The following is a 26,798-nucleotide window of genomic DNA, read 5'->3' as shown; positions in this document are numbered from 1 at the left end:
GTTTGATAAATTCATGGTATCTGCAAAGCATGAGTGCAAAGGGACTTAATTGTGCATCAATGTTATATATTTGAAATAATTGAATCATAACGGTATAAAGAAGTTTTTCCAGGACATCCATATAACATGAATTACATGTATTCCAAATCAGAGTGCAGAACAAAGGCTAGACTAGCAATTTGAGCTACTATTAAGAATACAAACAGCATGAAAACCGTGCAACCTGCATCATCCCTAAGCTTTGAATGAGTTAAACAAAAGAATCTACCGAGGGGAAAACTAAAAATAACAGAACGTATTATGAACTTGCTAATTATTGCAGACTACAAATAATATATAGCACTCCTTATGTGACTTTGATGGTGAACAAAATATGCAAAAAATAAAAAATTGCGGTGAGCGTGGATCGAACACGCGACCTTCAGATCTTCAGTCTGACGCTCTCCCAACTGAGCTATCCCCGCATTACAAAACTTGTTGAACATATCAAACTAATATCCCGACTTTGGGTTTTTCACGTGTATGTGCTTTCCAGCGTACCATTCAATATATATGTACAGTGATTTAGATATTTTTCTTTCGTCGTCCTTGTCTTGATCCTTCTCGGAGGTAAACGAAACAAAACAAAAAAATATCATACAGATGTTCAACTTGAATTGAATTATGAAGCTTTGACACAGCACAGTAGCACACACCTTTTGATCACCAGTTACACCACAACAATAATCAACATCTTGTTCACCACCATGTCCCACCACGCCACCCTACATTTCTACAACCTCAGACAGACATATACATCATTCATCATCCTTGTCTTGAATCTTGATCCTTCTCGTAGATAAACAAAATAAAACAAAACAAAAAATATAAAGATGTTCAACTTGGGTTGAATTATGAATCTTTGACGCAGCACACACCTTTTGATCACCATATCAATAATCAACATCTTCTTCAATGATCTCTTTTGCAACAATAACAACAATAATGTCTTCCCTTCTCATATATCTCTTCCTTCTGAGAATAACCTTAGTTTCTTCGTCAACAGAATTTGTCTACAACACCAACTTCAGCTCCACCAACATAAATCTCTATGCAAACGCCACTATTGATGATCACTCTCACTCTCACTCTTCAATTCTCACCCTTACCAACCATGCCTCTTTCTCTATTGGCCGTGCTTTCTACCCTTCCAAGATCCCAACAAAATCTTCCTTTTCTTCCAACCCTTTACCGTTCTCAACCTCCTTCATCTTCTCCATTGCACCATTCAAGCACCTTCTCCCTGGCCATGGTTTTGTGTTCTTGTTCTCACCTTTTGAAGGAGCAAACGGGGTTAGCTCAGCTCAGCACCTTGGCCTCTTCAACTTGACCAACAATGGTAACCCCAAAAACCATGTTTTTGGGATTGAGTTTGATGTGTTCAAGAACCAAGAATTCAATGACATCAATGATAACCATGTGGGTTTGGATGTGAATTCTCTTACTTCTTTGGCCTCGCACGATGCTGGATTTTGGGTCAGTGGAAAACATGACGAAAAGTTTAAGGAATTGAAGCTTAACAATGGTGAGAACTATCAAGTGTGGATTGAGTATTCAGATTCTAGAGTTAATGTAGCAATGGCTATTGCAGGGGAAAGAAGGCCTAATAGGCCTTTGATTAGTGAACTTGTGAATCTTTCTGATGTCTTTTTGGATGAAATGTTTGTGGGATTTTGTGGAGCAACAGGGCAACTTGTTGAGAGTCACAAGATTTTGGCATGGAGCTTTAGCAACTCAAATTTTTCAATCGGCGATGCTTTGGTGACTACGAATTTACCTTCATTTGTGCTTCCAAAAGAACCAGTTTTGAAGTCAAGAGGTTTTGTTTCAGGTATCAGTTTTGGGATTTTTATCTTTGTTATTGGTAGTGCAGCTATGGTGTTTGTTGTTTTGCTCAAAAGAAAAAGAAGCAAAAGAATGGAGGAAGAGGGAGATATTGAAGACTGGGAATTAGAGTATTGGCCACACCGTATTAGTTATGAAGACATTTATGCTGCAACTAAAGCATTTTCAGAACAGAATATAATTGGGTTTGGAGGGAATGGAAAAGTTTATAAAGGGATTCTACAAGGAGTAGAAGTAGCAGTGAAAAGAATCCCTTATGACAGTGAATATGGTATGAGGGAGTTTCTATCTGAGATTTCAAGCTTAGGAAGATTGAAGCATAGGAATGTGGTTCCATTGAGGGGTTGGTGCAAGAAAGAGAGAGGAAGCTTGATCCTAATTTATGATTATATGGAGAATGGAAGTTTGGACAAGATAATATTTGATTCTGATGAGAACTCAATTTTCCATTGGAAAAACAGAATCAAGGTGCTGAAGGATGTGGCTATGGGGATATTGTATTTGCATGAGAGTTGGGAAGTTAAGGTGTTGCATAGGGACATAAAAGCAAGCAATGTGTTACTTGACAAGGATATGAATGCAAGGTTGGGGGATTTTGGACTCGCCCGGATGCATCATCATGAGCAGATACCTAACACCTCTCGAGTGATCGGAACGGTTGGCTACATGGCACCGGAACTGCTAAGAACCGGGAGAGCCTCGACGCAAACTGATGTGTTCAGCTTCGGCGTGTTGGTTCTAGAGGTTGTGTGTGGGAGAAGGCCTATAGAAGAGAATAAGCCAGCATTGGTTGGTTGGGTGTGGAGGCTAATGGAGAGAGGAGAGTTGTGTTGTGCTCTTGATAAAAGATTGAAAATGAGGGGTGATGAAGATTATAGCATTGATGAAGTTGAGAGAGTTCTTCATCTTGGTTTGTTGTGCACACATTATGATCCTCAAGTTAGGCCAAGTATGAGGCAAGTTGTGAAGGTTTTGGAGGGTGAGAGTTTGGAAATAAGCTTAGTTGATAAAATAAATTCCGCTGCTGATGGATATAGTGGGGTTCACCCCACCATTGAAGATATATCTCAATGTTCTTTCACAACTCAATGTGAGGGCAGATGAGTTTTCTTGAGGATCATTTCACTAATTGTAAGTGTATATTACTTTCATCTTTTTTGAAATTCGGTGATATCATAAGACATATTTTGATTTATTATGTTTACTTTACATCAGTCTAACAAGAGAGATAAATGTAAAGTTTATAAGAGAGATTAGTGTTATATTTTAAAAAATGCAAAAATATCGGAAGTTATATATTCTAAATTTCATAAAAATCAGTAAAATATGTTTATTGTTTTTAACCTTTATGATTTTTTTAAAAATATTTCTAACGCTTAATTTGATTCAATTCTATTCGTAATATCTTTTATTTTTGTTAAAATTATCACTGAATATCATACGCTTATAATTTTGCGAATGAAGAAAGTATTGTTATAAAATGCTTTTCCCAAAATTAGTGTATAATTTTGTGAATGAAGAAAGCATTGTTAATTATCGGGAAAAGTAATGTGATTAACACATCGACTAATAATAACCGGTTCATAACATGATTTATCTTTCGGGGTATAAGTTAGTACTTCTTTCAGTCCTTTGATATAAATTTGTTGAAATGTTTGAGGATAATTTAATTATTTATATGTTTGATATTATTCTTGTATTTATATTTGATATATATAATTGCAATTTCAGTTGAGAGATAAAATATATATTTTAAATTTTTTAAAAATTTTAAAAATACATTTAAATTTTATTTTAATTTTAATTTTATCATCAAAAATTTTTTATTAATAACTAAATTTTTAAAAAGTTTAAGTCTAGTCAAACAATAATGTTTGACAACTAAAAGCCAGTGATAGAATTTTATATCTAATTTATTTGTATTAAAAATTATTTTTATGAGATTATTGTTGAATTGATTTTAAATTTTTTGAAAAAATAACTACCAAGGATATATGATACAAACTGAAAATTTGTGAGATAAAATTGAGTATTCAAAATTATGATATGTTTTTATAAATTTGCAATTATTTTTAAAGTAAATAGACAAAAGTACGTATAAAAGAGTTTAGAGTGGACAAAAAGACACAGAAAAAATTTGTAAATAATAAAGTACACATGAAAGATTATTTTTTAGGCTATATTTGTTTATAAACACCGGACAATGAAACAAAGATATAAAGATACAAAATCATATTTGGCAGATGAGACATGAATATAGATATTGTGTCATGAGATACTAAATTATTATATTTTATGTTATTCTTAATAGAAAAGACATAAAAATACTAATAAAAGATACAATTTATTTTTTTATTTTTCTTTTCATTATTCCTAACAATTTTTCATAATTATATTTTTCTTCTTAATTTTTTTTATGGAAAAAAAGAGAAATATTAAACTGTTGAATTAAGAAATTAATTAAATTAATTAGTGATGACAAGCATTATTTTTGGACAAATAAATAATTAGTGTTGATTAATTATAATTTCATATTACTAATTATTTATAAAATTGCTGCAGGCCAAAATCTGATTTACAGCCCAAATGGAATGGAAAATAAAACAAGGCTAATGGGTTAATGAAATAAACAAAGCCCAAAAAAGAATCAAAGCTGAGAAATCAAAACGGGCCAAGCTAATGGATATCCGATTCAAGCCTGTATCCATCAATTCAAGTTAATCCCACCAAGCTTCTCATACAAGATTGAAGCCTTCATTCCCTCTCACTTGCTTTTACCAAAGCAACGTTCCTCTCTATGTGGTCTAAGTCAAATCAGTTTCAGAAAAGTAAGAAAGAGAAAGAGAGAAAGAGCTTCTTCACCAACATAGTCACCAAAGAAGCAAGAAAGAGAAACTGAGCTTGAAAGGTAGAAGTCATCTCAACAAATCCAAACCAAATCAAGCTTAGGTTATAGGTAAATCTTTTCCTCATACATGCAACTCGGTCTCATCTATTCTTCCCAACTCTCTGCTCTATCCGAAAATGGCATTCAAGGAAAAGTTGTTCTCTACCCTATTCTGTTTCACATCTACGGTCACAAGTGATACTTGGGGACCAAGTAGTTTTTCAATGGCTAAGATCAAGTTGACCATGAGAAGATTTCAATGGTTGCTGTTTTATGACTTTCGGTCAAGATGAGGAAGTCAGAAGGAGAGTTTCTACTATGGGGATTAAGGTGAAAAAGTGAATCTGTGGGTTGGTGAAGCTCAAGGCTCAAGGTGTTGACCTTGGAAGAAGAACCAAGCAACATGCAAGGAGATAAAAAAGAAGTTTGCTGTTCATTCAGAGGCAAGGAGAGAAAAACCAGAGTTTGAAAGTTGTGTTCTGTGAAGTATTCCCTGTGAAGTTCCTCTACTTGGATAATGCTCTCTATCAAAGAAGCATTCGGCCAATACTGAAGAACTAAATCAGAGGTTTGCAAAGCTGGTTTTTTACATAGCAAAAGAGGCTGTTGATGATGTCAATCTCCTTCATGTTTTACTGATTGTAATGTACTTTTCTATGTTTATCTTTCTGTAATTTCTGTGAGAAAAGACATTGTGAGAAAACTCAAGTAAAAGCCATGAGTGAAAAAAGGCTGAGTGAAACACTTGAGGGAAAAGCCTAGAGTTATTTTCTGATTTTTTTAGGTATGTTTATGTCTTGTATCTTGTACATGTTTGGTATCCCTTTCTTAGTTGGGTTTGCACTAAGAATGAATAGTTAGGTGTTAGCATAGCCAATGTCAAGTTAGGTTAGAACTTGAAAGTGAAATTGGTGTATGTAATACTGTTAACTATAGTGAAATTCTTCCATAGTTGTGGAAGAGACTGGATGTAGGTTGCATAGCACAAGGCAACCGAACCAGGATACATGCTGGTGTTCACTTTTCTTTTCTCTGCTGAGTTCTATTTTTTGATTTTCATGAGACAAAAATAAATTGCCTCATAAATTTCCGCTGCTGAGTTCAAACAGAATCAGAATTGTAATTTTGATTAAAAAGGGTCAAAACAGCAACTTACTAGGAAGGCATAGATTCAACCCCCCTTCTCTAAGCCTACCACAACCTTCAATTGATATCAAGAGCTAAGGTCTCAAAAAATCAAGCTTAACCTCTTGGAGCAAAGATCCAATGGCGAACAACTTGGGCACAACCACAGTTGCTTACACCCTCACTGAAGGCCAGTCAAACAACCGGCCACCTTTCTTCAACGGGAAGAACTATTCCTACTGAAAAGAAAGGATAAGGATCTTCATCCAATCCATTGACTACAACATATGGAAGATCGTTGTGAGCGGTCCAAAGATCCCAACAAAAACAAGTGCTGATGGAGTGATGACTCCAAAAGAAGAAGCTGAATGGAATGAAGATGATAAGAAGAAGATAGAGCTGAATGCTAAAGCAATCAACCTTCTTCACTGTGCTATCAGCTTTAAAGAGTACCGGAAGGTGTCTAGATGCAAGACAGCCAAAGAAATATGGGAAAAACTCCAGGTTACACACGAAGGCACTAAACAAGTCAAAGAAACGAGGATTGATATGCTGCGAAAAGAGTATGAGATGTTTAGCATGAAGGATGGAGAAAGCATTGATGAAGCGTTTGAGAGATTCTCAATCATAATCAACAACCTTGATGCTATGTGTACAAACTATGCAGAACAAACCTTGGTGAGAAAACTCCTTAGAAGCCTCACAAAAGAGTGGAAAAACACTGCCACTGTCCTAACCGAGAATAACAACATAAGTCCCATAACCTATGATGAGTTGAGAGGAAAACTCCTTGCCTATGAAGCCACACACACAAACACAGACTCAAAGAAAAAGGGAACAGCCCTCAAGTCACAAATAGAACCGAAAGAGAGTGAGTCTAGTGATGGTATTTCAGATGACGAACTTTTGTTTTTTGCTAGGAGATTTAGAAGGATGATGAAGAGCAAGGACAAATACAAGGGTTCAAGTTCAAATGAGCACAAGATAGACTTGAGCAAGGTGACGTGTCATCATTGCAAGGAGGCTGGACACTTCAAGTCAAACTGTCCAAAGCTCAAAAAGGAGGACAAAGGAAAGAAGGAAAGGAAGAGAGTACTCATGGCAGCTTGGGAGGATCTTGAGAATGACTCAAATGAAGAAGAAGAATCTGAAGGAGATGACAAAGACTGCTTCATGGCTGGAAACAACAATCTTGATGAGGTAAACTATTATGATTTGACCATTGAGGACTTGCATGCTATCATTGACGATCTCACTTTAAATACATCAAAACTGCTTGACAAATACAATGAATGTAGATCTGAAAGAGATGTTTTAAGAGCTGAAAATGATCTTTTAAAAGAAAAAGTGAAGGAAACTGAATGTGCTTTGGACATTATTGAAGAAAACAGATTTCTAAAATCTGAACTTGAAAAATTAAAAGGAAACCACACGGTGGATCCTTCTCATGAGTTAATTGCTGAAAATGAAAGATTAAATGATATGATTAAAAGGCTGAATGGTGACTTGGCAAAATTTGCTCAAGGATCTAGTAACTTGGACAAATTACTTGCAAGTCAAAGACCATTGTTTGAAAAATCTGGTTTAGGCTACATAGCCAAGGAAGATGTAGTTTCTAACACTTCCTCTATAAAATTTGTGGCTTCCTCATCAAATACAAAATCCATACCAAACAAATCAGGTATCGGATATGTCTCAACTTGTGAAGAAAAATCTGATGAAGAATACACAAGTAATTAAAGCTGAGCCTTCACCAAGAACTGGTCCGAGTTCAAACCGGCCAGGTTTGGGTTACATTTCGAAAAATGAGGCTGCTTTCAAGAAACCACCATTTTACAACAAAACCTCTTTTTTGAAAGGTAAAAATGTTCAAAAAAATTCTGGTGAAAATACTTTTGCAAAGAGGAATAACTTTAATAAAAATCATCTTGTCAAAAGAAATGCGTCTCCTCCAAAAACCAGAAAATTTCAACACTTTAATCTTTTCAAGCAATATAACTCACCTCAGTTTCAGCAACACACATTAAAAAATCATTGTGTTAATTGCAAGAAATTTGGTCACTCATATGCACGATGCCTCATTGAAAAGAGAGTTGTAGGAAACAAAGTCTACAATGTTGTTTGTGATTTCAATGCCCATGGGCAACCAAGATCGATTAACTTCAAAGGATCCAAATTAATTTGGATACCTAAGACTACTTGAAACTCATCATGCAGATATGCCTAGCATCCAAGAACAAAAAGGACATGTGGTACATGGATAGTGGATGTTCAAGGCACATGACTGGAAGGTCAACCTACTTCATCAAACTAAATAAGTATGATGGAGGTTTTGTGACATTTGGAGATGATGGTAAAGGTAAAATCATTGCTGTTGGAAAAGTAGGTAATGAGCAATCTACCTTCATTGATGATGTACTTTTGGTTTGTGGTTTGAAAGCACAATCTTTTGAGTATAAGTCAGCTGTGTGATTTAGGCTATTTAGTGATTTTCAAAAGATTTGAATGATGTGTTGTTAATGAAAAGACAAATGAAGTGATGTTTGTTGCCAAGCGTTTTAATAATATGTATGGACTTACTCTTGATGAACTAAAAGATCAAAATGTAGCTTGCCTTCACTCTAAAGAATCTGAAAAGTAGTTATGGCACAAGAGATTGGGCCATGCAAGTATGTTTCAAATAAACAAACTTGTGAAGAAAGAATTAGTAAGAGGTCTTCCTTTGATAAAGTTTGACAAAGACATCACTTGTGATGCTTGCCAAATGGAAAAACAAACAAAAAGTTCTTTTAAACCAAAGGAAGACATCTCTACTAAAAGACCACTTGAGTTGCTACACATTGATTTATTTGGTCCTACAAGAACTCAAAGCCTAGGTGATAAATATTATGGTTTAGTAATTATGGATGACTATACTAGGTTTGGTTGGGTTTTATTTCTTGCACACAAAAATGAAGCCTTTTCGGCCTTTGAACCTTTTTGCAAGAAAATTCAAAATGAAAAGGATTTGAAAATCTCTTCTATAAGAAGCGATCATGGAACTGAATTTGAAAATAATTTGCTTGAATCCTTTTGTGAGGAATTTGGAATATCTCACAACTTCTCTTGTCCAAGGACACCACAACAAAATGGTGTTGTGGAAAGAAGAAATAGAAGCATACAAGAAATGACAAGAGCTATGCTTTGCGAGAGTAATGTTCCAAAATTCCTTTGGGCTAAAGCGGTTAACACAGCCTGCCACATTCTGAATAGAACAATCATAAGGAAATTTTTGAAGAAAACCCCTTATGAACTTTGGAAATGCTACCCACCAAACTTAGATTACTTGCACATCTTTGGATGCAAATGTTTTGCTTTAAATAATAAAGAAAATTTGGGTAAATTTGATCCAAAGGCTTATGAGTGTTTGTTTGTAGGATATTCCACAACTAGTAAAGCATATAGGGTTTATCATCAAGATGCTAGAATTATTGAGGAGTCCATACATGTTACATTTTGTGATACTAACTTGGTGCAAAGCATTTTGGAAGATTGTGATGCAGGAAATCAAGCTCAAAAGGAGGATGAAACCGCTCAAAATCATAAAAAAGAAAATTCTGGACAAACTGAACTAGAAACTGCAAATGCTGAAAATTCAAGACACAATTCCATTTTGTCTCATGAATCTGAAGAAAATCCTGCAGCCAGCAGCGCCCAGAATCCCTTGGTGACTGAATCTGCCTCCAAGTCCACCAGACCTCGTGAGTGGAGATTCTTGAAGAATTATCCTGAGGAATTTGTCATTGGGGACGTCTCTCATGGAGTGCAAACAAGGTCTTCCACTAGAAAGGCCAATGAAGTATCCAACATTGCCCTTCTATCACAAATAGAGCCTCAAAACGTCAAGGAAGCACTTAGTGACCCTTCTTGGGTTAAAGCTATGGAGGATGAGCTTCTTGAGTTTGATAAGAACAAAGTATGGACTTTGGTTCCAAGGCCAAGTGGAAAGAAAGTGATCGGCACCAAGTGGATATTTAGGAACAAGTTGGGAGAAGATGGTAGCATTGCAAGAAACAAGGCAAGGCTAGTGGCACAAGGATATAACCAAGAAGAAGGAATAGACTTTGATGAATCCTTTGCCCCTGTTGCCCGAATGGAAGCCATAAGACTTCTCTTAGCTTATGCTGCATTTTGTGGTTTTAAATTATACCAAATGGATGTGAAATGTGCATTCTTGAATGGAGTGATAGATAAAGAAGTGTATGTGGAGCAGCCTCCTGATTTTGAAAATAAAGAGCATTTTGATCATGTTTTTAAACTATCTAAAGTTCTCTATGGTTTAAGACAAGCTCCTAGAGCTTGGTATGAGAGACTTAGCTCTTTTCTTTTGAAAAATGGTTTTCAAAGAGGCACCACTGACACAACTCTATTCATCAAGAACTCTAATGATTCTTTTATTCTAGTCCAAATATATGTTGATGACATTATTTTTGGATCAGCCAATGAATCCCTTTGTTCAGAATTTGGAAAACTCATGACAAGCGAATTTGACATGAGTATGATGGGTGAACTTAATTTTTTCCTTCGGCTGCAAATTAAACAAACTGAAAAAGGTATTTTCATTCATCAAGAAAAGTATGCCAAGGAATTAGTTAAGAAATTTGGTATGGAAAATGCCAAACCCATGGGAACACCCATGCATCCTAATTCAAAATTAGATAAGGGAAAAACTGAGAAAGATGTTGATGAGACTAGGTATAGAGGAATGATTGGTTTTCTTATGTACTTAACTTCCTCTAGACCCGATATTGTGCAAAGTGTTGGATTGTGTTCTAGGTTCCAATCCAAACCTAAAGAGTCACATCTTTCTGCAGTTAAAAGGATCATTAGATATGTTCATGGCACATCCAATTTTGGTCTTTGGTATCCTAAGATTGATGATTTTTCTGCAGTTGGTTATTGTGATGCAGATTTTGCTGGTGATAGAGTTGATAGAAGGAGCACTTCTGGTTTATGTTGCTTCTTTGGAAAGTCCTTAAATGTTTGGTCAAGTAAGAAGCAACCAACAGTGGCATTATCCACTGCAGAGGCTGAGTATATAGCTGCTTCTTCTTGTTGTTCTAAGCTTTTATGGTTAAAAACACAGCTTGCTGATTACAAATTAAATGCTGAAAATATTCCCTTATTTTGTGACAACATGAGTGCCATTAACATTTCTAAAAACCCAGTTTTGCACTCAAGAACTAAACATATTGAAGTGAAATTTCACTCAATAAGAGAACATGTTCAAAAAGGGGATATTAGTATTCAATTTGTTAAATCGGACGAGTAATTGGCAGACATTTTCACTAAACCACTGCCTGAGGACAGATTTTGCATGCTTAGGACTAGTCTTGGAATCTTGAATTATGATTCTTTCTTTAAAAATTACTGATGTGCTTGCTGGAGCAATTTTGTCTCATGAACAGGTATGAGACAATTCTGGGCAGATGATGGTTATTCCCTTCACTCAGTGTGTTCTGGGCTTCTGGCAAGAGTTAGTTGAACTGGGCCATGCTCAAAATTTAGATCATGGGTGGTCCTATGTGTTTTCTTAAATCCAACCATCTCTGGGCCCAAATATGAATGTCATATTTTTTGCTTGGTTGAGATTTTTGTTGGCTTGAGTGGTTATTTTAAATTTTTTTTGCAAAAAGGGCTTTCATTAAAATGTTTTTGGTCTAAAAGAATTTTCAGTTTAATTCAAAAAGGGTTTCTGATATTTTAAAATTATTTCTTCAAATCAAATAAAGTCTTTCTTAAATGAGGTCATGTCTTTTCAAAAGTCTTTTCAACAGTGATGCAGTTGCATGGTTTGAGGAAGTTTCTTTTGGGTACGGTTACCAATATCCCTCTCTTCCCTCCATAACTTCTCCTCAAACCCTTCGGTTTCTTCCCTCTCTCTCCACTGTGTCTCTCTTCCATCAAAAGCCTCAATTCAACCAAAATAGGGAAGAAAGTCATTGCTAAAAGAGCACCGCGTGAGAAAATCCATAAACTTCAGGATATCCTAGACTATCAACTCATTCTCAAGACAACACTTTCACTCCTTCACATTCTCCTCCTACCTCTCGTCCTCGAACTGATCCCATGGCTCGTACCAAGAACACTCCAAGGTATCCTGCCTCTGCCAAACCGACACCACCACCAAAGGTGACGCCTTCCAAACCTGCCTCTTCAAAACCTGGCTCTTCAAAGCCATCCTCATCCAAAGGGAAGCGTCCGGCGACGGAGGAACCTGTTCCCGAACCACCACAACCCAGGGCAAGGTCAGTCCCTGTGCGCTCACAGAGAGGTAAAACTCAAGTTCCTCTCAAATCAGTTAGTGAACCTGACATTGGGCCGTTTGATCACAAAGCTCATTTTTTGACCTCTCATTCGAACTATAACCCTTATAGATTCAAATCTGCCATAAACAATGATTTTTATGAAGGGGTTATCCAGTATCGTACCCTGTGTCCATCTTTTCTAGCTGATCTGCAATCTTTGAAAAGAAAAGGTTTTTCTTTTGTTGATAACTTGATTTTTCTGGACTAGAATCATCTTTTTGATATCAAAAAGCCCGTTTATCCCTTGTTGGTCAAAGAATTTTATGCTAATATGACTTATCATGAAGGCACTGCTCACTCATATGTAAAGGGCCTAGATATAGTTTTAAACAATGAGACTATCAGTGATGCTTTGAAGTATACTGATGTTGGGCCTAGTGCTTACACTTCAGTTAAGTAGGATGAAGGAGTTGGTGTTTCATACAATGATGCCCTGGCTAGTATCTGTGAACATGTCTCCTTAATTGATGGCATTACACCCACTCACAAAGCCCTTAGATATGAACATGCTCAGTTGCACCGAATGGTCAACCACATCATACTTCCTCAAAGTGGTTCATATCAAAGGGTTTCATACACTGACACTCTTGTTTTATATGCCATTCTCACCAAAACTGAACTTTCATTAGCATATTTGATGGTTAGATACATGTTTGATTCTGTTAGGAGTGAAAAAGACAAAGCTCTTCCTTATGGCATGTTTCTAACTTGTATTTTTGAGTATTTTGGTGTTGACTTGACCAATGAGAAATATGAAAATAGACATTCATATCTAAAGGGAGGTGGTTCAGTGAAACAGCAAAAAGGACCAACTCGATCTGAGAGAGTGGTTCTAGATGATGATGATGAAGAGTACATCCCAGATGACTCTCCTCCTCCTTCCACTGAGGGTACTTCCATTTCCACTGGGAAGAAATCTGCTCTGCTAAATGTGGTCAAGGATGTTGCTCAAGAGTTTGTTTTCCAATCAAATCATTTGATTGCCATGAGCAAGGAACAAAGGAAGCTAGCTAGTAAGCATGAGAACTTCTTGAAGAAATCAAGAGATAGGGTGGCTGTGCTCATGACCTTCATTGATAACCTTAATAATGATGAAGACATTGCCACTGATGTTGAAGAGGAAGCTGCTTCAGAGGGGGATGGCTCTGATGCCTAGAATTTACCTCATAAAAACTATTGATGCTGCTCTATTTTCTGTCTCATAAACTCTGTTTTCTTGTACTACTGTTGGACTTATTTTTGTTATCTTGGATGATTGTAACAACTTTGAATACTGCTGCACTTTTGGGAGTTTAGTTAGTAATTTGGACTGTGCTCATGACCTTTCTTGCAGGGTTTATAGTGATGTTTTTGTGGGTCTTGCTTATTATCAACCCTTGATGACAAAAGGGGGAGTAATAGAAGCAATAGCTGGAATGCTATTCTGACTAAAGTTACCTTTGATTACTGTTTTTGTGAACTTTGTTTGACTGCTGCAGATTTTAATAAGATTGATTTGTAATTGTTTGCAAATATTGTGAACTGTTGTGAATGAGGTTGGAAACTTGCTTTATGATATGTTGCTATCTTGACCCTGACCCTGATGTGTTAAAGCTCTATTTTGGCCATTAAAACTGTCACTGTTTGCTACATTTTTTGTTGGTGCATAACATCTGTTTGGTTCCATATAAGCATATGTAAACAGGAAAGAAGAAAAGAGCATAAATCCAGGGGGAGCAAATTTTGAAAAGGAAAGAGGGAGCAACATCAAAGCAAATGACAAAAATCAAAGGGAGTTTCTAAACTTTACTCAAACTCATTTCTTTTGCTTATTGCTAAAATCATGTTTGTCATCAAGGGGGAGATTGTTGAGTTAAGAAATTAACTAAATTAATTAGTGATGACAAACATTATTTTTGGGCAAATAAATAATTAGTGTTGATTAATTATAATTTCATATTACTAATTATTTATAAAACTGCTGCAGGCCAAAATCTGATTTACAGCCCAAATGGAATGGAAAATAAAACAAGGCTAATGGGTTAATGAAATAAACAAAGCCCAAAAAGGAATCAAAGCTGAGAAATCAAAACGGGCTAAGCTAATGGATACCCGATCCAAGCCTGTATCCATCAATTCAAGTTAATCCCACCAAGCTTCTCATACAAGATTGAAGCCTTCATTCCCTCTCACTTGCTTTAACCAAAACAACGTTCCTCTCTATGTGGTCTAAGTCAAATTAGTTTCAGAAAAGTAAGAAAGAGAAAGAGAGAAAGAGCTTCTTCACCAAGATAGTCACCAAAGAAGCAAGAAAGAGAAACTGAGCTTGAAAGGTAGAAGTCATCTCAACAAATCCAAACCAAATCAAGCTTAGGTTATAGGTAAATCTTTTCCTCATACATGCAACTCGGTCTCATCTCTTCTTCCCAACTCTCTGCTCTATCCGAAAATGGCATTCAAGGAAAAGTTGTTCTCTACCCTATTCTGTTTCACATCTACGGTCACAAGTGATACTTGGAGACCAAGTAGTTTTTCAATGGCTAAGATCAAGTTGACCATGAGAAGATTTCAATGGTTGCTGTTTTATAACTTTCGGTCAAGATGAGGAAGTCAGAAGGAGAGTTTCTACTCTGGGGATTAAGGTGAAAAAGTGAATCTGTGGGTTGGTGAAGCTCAAGGCTCAAGGTGTTGACCTTGGAAGAAGAACCAAGCAACATGCAAGGAGATAAAAAAGAAGTTTGCTGTTCATTCAGAGGCAAGGAGAGAAAAACCAGAGTTTGAGAGTTGTGTTCTGTGAAGTATTCCCTGTGAAGTTCCTCTACTTGGATAATGTTCTCTATCAAAGAAGCATTCGGCCAATACTGAAGAACTAAATCAGAGGTTTGCAAAGCTGGTTTTTTACATAGCAAAGAGGTTGTTGATGAAGTCAATCTCCTTCATGTTTTACTGATTGTAATGTACTTTTCTATGTTTATCTTTCTGTAATTTCTGTGAGAAAATGCATTGTGAGAAAACTCAAGTAAAAGCCATGAGTGGAAAAAGGCTGAGTGAAACACTTGAGGAAAAAGCCTAGAGTTATTTTCTGATTTCTTTAGGTATGTTTATGTCTTGTATCTTGTACATGTTTGGTATCCCTTTCTTAGTTGGGTTAGCACTAAGAATGAATAGTTAGGTGTTAGCATAGCCAATGTCAAGTTAGGTTAGAACTTGAAAGTGAAATTGGTGTATGTAATACTGTTAACTATAGTGAAATTCTTCCATAGTTGTGGAGGAGACTGGATGTAGGTTGCATAGCACAAGGCAACCGAACCAGGATACATGCTGGTGTTCACTTTTTTCTTCTCTGCTGAGTTCTGTTTTCTGATTTTCATGAGACAAAAATAAATTGTCTCATAAATTTTCGCTGCTGAGTTCAAACAGAATCAGAATTGTAATTTTGATTAAAAAGGGTCAAAACAGCAACTTACTTGGAAGGCATAGATTCAACCCCCCTTCTCTAAGCTTACCACAACCTTCATAGACTTTTATAATTTATTTTTTTTTATATTTAGTTCATCATCAAACAAAATACAAAAGTATTAACTTTTGTATTTTTATTTTTTGTGTCTTATTTTTATATTCTTATCTTATTATGTTCTCAGAACCAAATACAATTTTATATACAAAAGTGTCATACTATTAGTAAATTTGTAAGGTTTATGGTATATTTTTATCCGTTAAAAATAATTTTTAGAATAATCTTTGATATTTATTAATTTAAATGTGTACTTTGTCTACTCTAAACTTTTTTATTTATATTTTTGTCTATTTATTTTTTTTAAAGTAACCCCGAAAATTTTTACTAAATTTATGAGAATATGTGAGCATGATATTTTTTAAGGGTTTTTCCTATATTAAATAATCAATTTTTATTTTTTATTGAAAGGTACAATGCATCATGGTATTATCCTATAAATTTTTGTGGTGTTAAATTTATTGCAACTTTTATAAATTTATGGCAACTTTTATACACTTTTGGTTAAAAAAAGTCGGAACAATTGTGAAAAAAAAGTTTCTATATTCCACAAAAGTATAAGTTCAATTGTGTAATAAAAATAATTTTTTAAAAGTGATTTTCTATAAGTATTCAAATATTTTTAAGTTGAACGTTTGTAGGAAGAAAGAAAAAATAAAATTTGTTTCTGAAGTTTTGCATTATAAATTACGAATTTAATTTTGATACATTGTCAATGTAAAATCATTTTATATATATATCTAATCGCATACGCTATATTAGCAAAAAAAAACTATTTCTTATATTAACTGAATGAATAGTCATCCAAAAAAAATTGTGATTATATGATTGTATAAAATATTTTATACTATCACTGCATCAAAATTAAACTCTATAAATTACCTGTACTCTTTCTTCTAGAATTTCAACTTACAAACTTTTATAAGAAATTTTTGAATGAGTTTAAGCACAATCATAATCTACAAACTAATAAAGACCAATCTATCATGTACTCCAGGAAGAATCAATTGCTTGAATAAGTTGGACAGTTAAGTTATTATTTTTCATTATAAAAAAAATATTGAATACTGTCAAATTTAGCATCAGAAATTAACGACAGATTTACCAGCGAATTTACCAACGAATTTGACAATAAATTCATCGGATAAAAAAGTTACCGTCGGATTTAATTTTCTGACGGTAAATTCGCCGGTAATAATTGGAGGAAAAAATTGGCGCGATCATTATCTTCGAATTTAGGGTCGAAAAAATCCGATGGTAAGGTAATTAAATGAAACGCACCGTTTTGGTCACAGGCTGTATGTTATCGGTGAATTTTTCAATGGTAAATTCGCCGGTAAAATTGACCCTTCGTATATATACATGTGATTCATCTAATCCTAGCCGTCACTCCCTCTCTTTTTCAGTCTTCCTAGTTTCATCTGATGAAACCTAATGCAATAATTCTCTCCAGCAGTCCACCTCTTCTCTTACTGCCACCCGCCATCCGCCACCCTTCTCTCCCTTTGCCGTTCCATTCCCCTCGCCGTCTTCGTCGCGTCAGCGTCGCTGCCTTTGTCGCATCATGGTCGCCGTCTTCGTCATGTCAATGTTGCCGTCTTCGTCATTCTTCATCTCTGTCTAGAAGGAGATTAGTCTTCGCCGTTGCAAATTTTAGGTGTGTATACGTATTGCTTTATTCCAACTTTCAAGTCTAAGATATTATGAATGTCTTGGACCCATTTGTCAATTATAAATTATTCCTTCTTCTATACAGTATTAAAAATGTGTAGTATTGCTTGCTGTTCCTAATTGTTCAAATAGAAGATAGTTAATTACAAAAGTTTTTTTTATTGGAGATGTTATGATGCTTTTTTTGTTGGGAATCAATTTTCTCTTTTCTTGTTGCAGTGAGTGGTATCAAGGTGGTATTAGTATAAAGGAATGCAATTATGTTCAAGATTTGTTTACTTCCAACAAGATGAAAGTAGTAAGATAAAAAAATTTTATTCTAATTTTTACTTTTGTTCTACTTTTCAGTTTGTTCTAATTTTCAGTTTGTTCTAATTTTCATCTTCAGTATTTGTCGTAGAGAATCGTGGTCCTTACCAGCGTTCTATATCGAAAACTAGTTGATTTTTTCTTCTTTGATTATGTATTATAATGGAAGCTGTATAGGAAAAAATCATGAGATTATGTTTTTAGATTGTCATTAATATGTTTGGTATTTGGCTATGTTTGGTTGTTTTAAGAATGTTTGGTATTTAGATATGTGTAGAATATGACGAACATGTGATGTGTGAATTTGAATTAAGATTTTTAATCATATGATTTGTTAATTAAGATTTTGGTTGTTACTATAGATTATCAGCCAACATCTTGATGATGGCTTGTACTTTAAATTTTGTTAGTTAAGAAATTATCAAATTTAAATATTTAAAATTATATATTGAATTTATAAAAAAAAATTTTTACAAAAACAAAATTTAAGTTTATTGTCGGATTTATCGGGGGCAAAATCCGACGATAACAACCTCTAGAATTTTGCCAATTAAAAGTACATCTGTCGCTAAATTTGTCGGTAATTAGTGGTGGATGAAAAATTCGCCAGTAAACAGTTACCGGCGAGGTTTATACTATCGGATTTATTCCGCCACTAAAACCGACAGTAAACAGGTTACCAGCTAATTTACTAAAAAAATTTGTCGGTAAATCTGGCGATATCCGGTAATTGAGTCAATGCAATGTCACATGTAAAATGGTGAAAAAGGATTATTGTTATAACTAAGAACCTTCTCATTGGTTCTTACAATAATAATATTGAATCTATTCATGATTCACTTCGAATTGATTATTTCAAGAAATATGGTATTATACTAGTTACCAAGAACCTACAGATAAATCACAAGTTTTAGTTACCAGGTAGTACCTATTTTTCATGACAAATAAAAGAGGATTTAAGGTAAAGTTCTTCATGCTCACATGAACTTTTGCTGTAGTCTAAGGTTTAAAGAAGGATTATCACTTCATTGTTTTTCCTGAAATCAAAGTCCTATACAACAACACACCCTAACTCAAACTAACAATTAATCATGATAATATGATATATTTAACGAATTCAAAGCAATACCTCTACAATAGTTTTCGAACTGAATTCCTTTCTCCACTTGATCATGTTATCACACATTAGCTTTGTTTTCCCGAAATTTCAATAGTGTCTGAACCAAATTCTTTCCTTGCATTATAACAAATTTCGTCGCAAAATCAGTAAGCAAAAATATCAACACTAAGAACGCAGAAGGAGATCTCAAGTTACCATGTCGTAACCTCAGGAGACGCGCCGACAGAAGAGACAACGAGAAAAGAGATTGTCGAAGCACATGGTGGCATTGGCGCTAGCGGCAAGGAGATGAATCGCTGTGGTGGTGGCAATGGCTATGGCGATGGCGGCTATGACTACAATTTAGGGTTTCGCTCCGTTGGGCTTGTTTACTCTCCCTCTCACTGGAATCTGGCCCTATTTTACGTCTTTGATATTAGCTTTGAGTGTTTGGGTGGGCTTTTGGCAGTTTTGGGTGAGTGGCTATTTTCAAAAAAAATTATTTGGCAGTTTTTATTTAGGGAGTTTTAAAAATTGCTACAAATAAATGATGTTGAGGAGGTTTTTAGAAACTCCCACTATATAACCTCCACCAATCACTAAGAATCTTGTACCAAATTTTTTTTTAATTGAGTCCCTATACTTTTTTTTATTTGAATTCTTGCACCAATTTTTTTTAGTTGGGTCTCTATACAATTAAGCCAATTATTATCAAGAGAGACCTAATTAAAAAAAAAATTTGGTGTAGGAACTCAATTAAAAAAAAATAAAGACTTAATTAAAAATTTCGCAAAACTATAGAGACCAATAGAATAATTAAACCTTTTTTTATTTTATAAATATGGTCTAACATATTTGAGATATTAATTACTGAAAGATAAATATTTTCAAATATTAGTTTATAAGTAATTATAATATGTTATTCATAACATATATTTTTATATTTGTTTAATTTTTATTCGATAAAATTTAATATGGTAGGTTTTTGGTTATTTTTACATAAATCGATATTAAGTGTTTGGCTTTTTTTATATAAATTGTTTTACGCTAGCGTTATTAATCATAATTTATGTATAACTTTAAAAGTTTACTATTCTATCATAATTTATGTATTAATAAACAGTATTAGATTTGTGAATAAATAATAATAGTGTCGCAATTTATATACTTTTATAAAACACCCTATTCTATCATGATTTATGTACCATTTCAATTTAAAATTAATTCATATATTGTCCTGCTTTACTACGATTTCACTACAAAAAAAAATGTTGAATACTGTTGAATTTAATGTCGGACATTAGTATCGAGTTTGCTCACGAATTTAGTGATGATTTTGTTGTGAAATTCATCATGCCAAATAATTACCGGCGGATAGTCTCTTCCGACAATAACGTCACTAATAATCTTTAGCGGGAAGACAAGCCAAATAGGCGCTAAACTTAGCATCAGAACTACCGTCGGATTTTTTTAAAGGTAGATACTTTTAATGGAATGCTATGTTTAGGTGATCCGCATTACCATCGGAAATATCCGCCGGTATATTCGACGGTAACCGTACCTTAAAAGTAAACTACGAACCCCCTCCCCTTTCATTTCGAATTTGCTTTCTCTCTCTTACCTCTCACCTTTCGCTCCCTCTTTAACCACTCACCCTCCCACGCTCTCTCTAACCTTCTCATCTCTCATCTCTCATCTCTGTTAACCTCCACCGCTGCCGCTACTACAAATGTCGCCGCTGCCGTTTGGAATGCTGCTATTGCTGCTGCAAACACCACTGCTGCCGCTGCTACAAATGCTCTTGTCGCTTCTGCTTCTGCCGCCACAGCATCTCCACCCATGTTCTCCGCTTTTCACTTGTTCTGAATTCAAAATTTTTTTGTTGAATTCTGTTTCTTTCAAATTCTATTACTTCAAGTTAATTAATTAGTTAGAAGAGTTTAGTTAGTTTTATTTTCTGATTTAGTGGATTTAGGTGGTTAGGATAGGTTAGAATAGGTTAGATTAGGCTCTGAGATTGCTAAAAAGTGTTGAATTATTGAGTTGTTTGCTAATTCACCATGCTGAATTGTTTGGAAAATTCTTGACTGTATTGATGAGTCACTATTTTTCTGTTGATTTTGATGAATTTTGATACTGGAATTGTTTGGATAATTTTAATTTCGTTCATTCACTGCGTTAAGGTCATTTTTGCTGAAAATTTACTGCTGGGCTTGTTTGTATTATGCTTCGTAGTTGCTTGTTGTGACTGGACATAACTTGATTAATCCTTGTTTTGAAATTGTCGCTTGTCAATTCCTAATTTAGTGCATCAACTTTGTATTAATTTTGCATATAATTTTTCATCTGTATTACATTCGTGAGTGATTTTTGCTTCCAATGTATGTTGAAATATGGAATCTGGCCACAGCATTGCTATTTTGAATGTGTATCTGTTGTATTGCATCTTCAGTTTTATGCAATAGCAGTAATTGCAATGCAATGCCAATTTGAAAAAACTTAAAGGCAAAGAATCATAGAATATATGAAAGTGCAAAGATTTCTTGGACATTTTGTGTCTACTCTTGATGCTATTGGTCTTATAATGTATGCTTTATAATTCCATCAATGTAATTAGCTTTAGATATATAGAAGCATACTCCTCCTGAGGGGACTATGATTTGGATTGTTGTAAAGGTGTGTTGATTTGAAAGAAGAGTGTATACGTAAGATGGGGAAGAGTTTTTGGAAGTAGTGTATATTAGTTTGTTTGTTTATTATTGTCAGCATAGTTCTCATATCATTAATCTGCTATTATGCTTTCTTGTGGCTTGATTTGCCTACTTACCTGTTTTTTATTTGTTTGGTGATAATAGATAATCATTTGGAACTTGAAAGTATTTACCTGTGGGGTCTTATCGTCTTAGTAAAGGACTCTCATGCTTTTTTTTATGGATTATCCTGGGAATGGTTGAGAAGTGTTGATAGATATTTGGTTGCGATGGAACCCTTGAATGGTGGAAAAATCCGAATTTAAGGGGAGACTCTGTCGAAATTTTATAAGATTTTGAGTGAAATTTGAATCAATTGTTTAATTGTGTGTTGACTGATGCTATGGATTGAGATTTATTGGATTTGTGTTAATAATAATATACGCTGATTGTTGTGAGTAATATATTCACTGTGCAGACGTGACGACAGGTAGAGGAGGTAAGTCGAGTGGGTCACGTGGTCGTGGTAGAAGGCGGACTTCCACCGAATCCCCAACGACTGTCCAGTTATCACCTTCTACCTCGACTACCCCATCGATCCCTATGACATCACATGCGGGTCCAGCAGACTAATAATTCATCATGGCCCCAAACCCGAAATATGTGCCTTCTTCTGCTATACCCTCTGCAGATCCAGCAATGACAGAGCCCGCGGTGGGTGATATCTCCAGTGCCACCAGCAGGATGCCCCTCTACCACCGCCCGTCATCCGACTAAGGATTTGGCCCAATGGCATGCAGTCATGAGTATATACAATTTTTTAAGTTTATTATGCATTTCTATATGTTTGTTAATCTTAAGTTTAGTATGCGTTTCTATGTGTTTGTGAATGTTATGCTTTTTCTCTACAAGATTTGCACCAAACCCCAACGCTTGCACACAGGAGATCATCGACGTCATTAAGTCGTACGACCACCCATGGCCGACCTACATGCAAATCTCGACTGAGACCGGAGATTGATGGTTTTAGAAGTGGGCAGTAAGAACCCAATAATGTTGAATTAATTAACTATATTTGAACTGTATCTTATTCCGACTAACTTTTGTAATGGTGAATCACTTTTTGCAGTTGAAATTCCTATGAGATGCAGAGCATAATCTCATTATCCGGAAGATATACGACCACCGGGCAGCCAAACAACTTCAGCAGATGATGAGTGACATTTGACGGGGGTGCGACCACCTAACATCGTAGATCCGTCCAGCCATCAAGAAGGAACTGGAGACCTATTTTGCTAATGATGAGGGGTTTAAGCGTCGCTGTCTAAAGAATGTCGCTAACAGGGCTTCGCCCAGGTCGTCGAAGTATACATATGGGTCGGCGACCTTCATGAAGATGAAGAGCAGACTAGTAGGTTTATTGTCATTGTTTAATATTTTGAGTAGTTACTTGAATTAGTTGTTTAATTTGTTCATTTATTTTATTGGTTGATATATTAATTTGTAGTCTAAGTCGTTAGACCGTGAGGCGACACTAGCTAGCGGAGACCTTCAAGTATATCCATACTTTGAAGGCCAATAAGAAAGGATTTGCTGACGAGCGGTCAGTGACCCATTATATGAGTTTAAATTAATCCTAAGTTTCAAATTTATTTGTTTTAAGTCATTTATTTAACTGTTATCCTAATCACAACGTGTGTGACACAAGAGGACTACACACAAAGGTTGGAGGCCGCAACCCAGCAATCTCAGCCGCCTAGCGGGGGACGAAGTCTGCTTCGAGACCTCAATGGTAGATCTGATAGGGTTTGGCGTGACACCGCCTCTGAACCCCACAAGAATCGCCGCTTTGGATTGGGTCGTTCTTCACCAGTGGTCTCCGCTCCTCCGCGTTGGCGGCTTTCTCTGCCTCTACCACCAGTACTGCCAATCCCCAAGAAGTTGTCGACTTGAGGGAGGAGGTGCAAAAGCTGGCGCAAAAGCCTCACCAGCAAGTGGAGCAGTCTAAACAAATGTACAACAACCTTCTTGCACGCATGGGAGGAGTCGTTGTCATCAATTCATACCTGACGGAAAAGCTGGAGCAGCTTGATCAGTTGCGAGAGCAGATGGAGCAATAAAACCATTAGATGCGCGTTGGAGGCAGCGGCACTGCTAGTTCCAGCGGCAACGCTGTTAGTGGGGATCCGATATTAGCACCTTCACCGCTGCCTCAATAGGGGGACCACGACGACGACGACGATTATCGAGATCTGTATTCTACTTCGTTGTATTCCACCTTTGTGACATTTTATTGTATCTAGATCATTTATTTTTAATAAAATAATTTGTTGATTTCTGCTAATTTTAGATTTCTGCTGACAATTTTGTTAACAAGAATTCTAATTCGACTACTACTTGTGGCTTAGCTATGCTAAAAAAATATATAAAAATATTACTGTCGGATTTATCGTCTGATTAATCCGACGGTAACTTGGCGCCTAAATACGTGAAATGGCGCCAAAGTTACCGTTGGATTAATTTAACAGTAATTATCAACTCAGTTTTAATAAATTTATTGAAAATATTGACAAAAAAATGTCGATAATTAGCGTTGGATAAAAAAAATTTGTCGATAAATAATTTTTGGTGTCAATAATACTCTCAATTCTAGAACGACTAATCGTAAACTAATTATCTGACAAATTTATTTAATTAATCCGATAATAAATTTAACGGACAGTATTTTTTTGTAGTGTTATTTTTTGGTACAAAGTTATCTTAGAACGATATATATAATGAAAGGATTTTTTGTATTTGATTTTTGTTCAGAGAAATCATGTAAAATTAGTTTCTTTTTGTAATTTATTTGGGTAAAAAAGCCGAAGGTACAATATAGTAAAAACAAAAAATAAAACTTACTCTTGTGTGGATCGATATATTATTATTGTATTCTATGTGTGTATATATAGATAATCTTAAATCTTAAAAATATCTTAGTACACACGTATAAGGTAACCGGAGATTCAGACATGCGCAGTGACCAGATTGCGACACAGAAAAGAACCACAGAAGAATAACGAAAGAAAAAGGGGTTTTTTATTAAAAAAAAAAAAGAAAAAGAAAAGAAAAGTTGTCTGTTTGGTTCTGTTCTTTCTCTGGGTTTTGTCTATGGCAAAAGTAGAAGATGAACAACAACAACAACCCCCAAATTCTTCATCCATGGAGCCACCTTCCTCGTACATCTTCCTCCTCAACATCATGAGCAAAAGAAGAACATGGGCATGTCTCTTCTTGCTTGTTTATGGCACCCTCTTAACATCTTCGTGGAACTTTCTGAAATCCATGCTCTCTTGGTACAATCTCCAAGCTCAATCTTCATCATCATCTTCTTCATCCTCATCTGGGTGGCCAGCAATCTACACCTCAGTGATTCTTGGCACAGTTTTCGGGATCCTTTCAATGGTTGCAGCTTTGGTTGTGATGGTACCTGCGATTCTTGTGACATGGATAACCATAGTGGTGCTCCTTGCTTTCTTCGGTAAGCCGAAAAGAACTTTGGTTGTTGAAGGTAGGAAGATTACAAAGGAGATTTTTGGGTTTGTGGTTAAGATTCTTTTGAAGGAAGGGAATCTTGTTGCTGCTGTTTGTGCTGTTTTGGGGTATTTTGCTTTGGTTAGGAGGAATAATTATGATGGACAACCCTCTGCTGCTGTTGATTGATATTTTGGGGTTTCCAATTTGGTCATGATTGGATTTTGGGGTTTGATCATGAAGATTCGTAGATTGGGGTTTTCCAAAATCATGGAAGGTTGGTGTTCATTTGGTAAAGTCACTTAATCTCTCTCTCTCTCTCTCTCTCTCTCTCTCGTTCTTTTTTTTCCCTTTTTGGGAAGGTATAGAGTAGGGAACTAGATTAGAATTAGAAAAGTTGGAAACTTTGACAATGTTACTGAAATGTATTAAGTGCTAAATATGCTTAATTATCTTGGTGTATGATCTTGTTGATTCATTAATTCCAAAACTTAGAAGCTAGTTGTTGTGTTGGTCACCAAGATTGAGCTATTTATTGTTTGTATATACTTGATTCTGAACCAACCTGAAGTTGGTTATTTGCAAATACTTTAATCTTTAACTAGAAAGTGAAAACTAAAGCACATTTGTGTTTTCGTGTGAAATTTATAGTTGAATACCGTTTGACTAAATTATATCTAATTGTTCTTCGCCGTCAATTTTATACGCAGACAACTGCATAATGTTTATGGATAGCTACCATTTGGTGGAATCTTAGTTAGGCCAAGTTAGTCAAATTATTGGTAAAAAGACTCGAATGTGTGTGGTTCGGTTTAGAACTTAGAACAGGATAAAAGAGATGTGATTCAGTTGTTATTGTTCCATGTCTGTTATTTTAGTAAATTGTATTTTTTAAAACCGCAACTTAGAATCCATAGAAATGGAAAAATTATTTTTTATGAAAGAATTATTTGATGACTATTCAAGTCAAATTAGGCTGTTGAGTGAAGATTAGGCCATACTTTTAATCTTATTTTATACTTTCAAGTGGTTCCCTACCTTTCATATTTAGCCATCAGAGATATCATCTTGTCTCAAGTCAAGTATAAATTTATTCCGAAATAACTATAGTTACAGGTCAAGTTCTGGTTGAAGAAATTTCTTAGGAAAGGCAACATTAATCATTGAACTTCACCAGATAACAACCTTTGGCACCAATGAAGTGACTTTGTACTTGGTGCTAGTGTCTTATGATCGATCCTTTTGGATCTTTTTGGTTCATCTTAGAGAGTGAAATGACAAATATACCCATAAAAATAGATTATATCCGGATGGAATTATCTATAGAAGAACAAAAAATTATCTTCTAAAAGTTTGATTTGGAGAACAAATCTCCCAAAAAAAAAAGGTATTTTTCAGATTTTTACGAGTGGATTTCTCTTTCACACCAAGTTTTTGCGGATATCAAAAGAATTTTATCTTTTTTTTTTCCTATTATTATACAGGTAAATTAGTTCGTACATAATTTTTCCTTAAAGTTTTTCGTAAATAAGTTTGTTTCCTAAATGATTTTTTGACCGTATATTTGTCATTTCATTTTACACTTACACCTATGGAAGTATATTTGGATTGAATAGTGGCAATTGAAAAAGAATGTGTATTCAAATACAACAATTGAAATTTAAATATTATAAAGAAAATAATAGTGATTAACTGATGATGTAATTGATTAATCACCAATCGGTGTAATTGATTGGTATGGTGTTATATAATCAATTCTCTTTTGCCCCATGATTATGTC

At 35.1% G+C, this 26,798-nt stretch overlaps 2 protein-coding genes and 1 non-coding gene across 4 annotated transcripts; 2 read left to right on the top strand and 1 right to left on the bottom strand.

The window, feature by feature from the left end:
* Positions 1–391: 391 nt before the first annotated feature.
* On the bottom strand, positions 392–464 carry TRNAF-GAA (transfer RNA phenylalanine (anticodon GAA)). The gene has a single exon. It is a non-coding gene; the product is annotated as a tRNA-Phe (tRNA).
* Positions 465–626: 162 nt separating this feature from the next.
* On the top strand, positions 627–5,794 carry LOC130967389 (probable L-type lectin-domain containing receptor kinase VII.2). Of its 2 annotated transcripts, XM_057892219.1 has the most exons (3): positions 627–1,564; positions 1,727–3,015; positions 4,447–5,794. In XM_057892219.1, exons 1-2 carry the CDS (start codon positions 955–957, stop codon positions 2,986–2,988), a joined length of 1,872 nt encoding a protein of 623 aa, XP_057748202.1. In that variant the 5' UTR covers positions 627–954; the 3' UTR covers positions 2,989–3,015; positions 4,447–5,794. The 2 variants fall into 2 exon arrangements, with proteins under 2 accessions (XP_057748202.1, XP_057748201.1); XM_057892218.1 differs by having other exon boundaries at positions 627–3,015; positions 4,447–5,792.
* An 18,691-nt stretch (positions 5,795–24,485) lies between these two features.
* On the top strand, positions 24,486–26,465 carry LOC130966722 (uncharacterized). Its single transcript, XM_057891546.1, has one exon. The coding sequence runs from the start codon at positions 24,656–24,658 to the stop codon at positions 25,205–25,207; it is 552 nt and encodes a 183-aa protein (XP_057747529.1). The 5' UTR covers positions 24,486–24,655; the 3' UTR covers positions 25,208–26,465.
* The last annotated feature ends 333 nt before the right edge of the window (positions 26,466–26,798 follow it).

This window comes from Arachis stenosperma, chromosome 3 (genome assembly GCF_014773155.1).
Source record: "Arachis stenosperma cultivar V10309 chromosome 3, arast.V10309.gnm1.PFL2, whole genome shotgun sequence".
NCBI classification, from domain to species: domain Eukaryota; kingdom Viridiplantae; phylum Streptophyta; class Magnoliopsida; order Fabales; family Fabaceae; genus Arachis; species Arachis stenosperma.
This window is presented reverse-complemented; position numbering and strand designations above follow the sequence as displayed.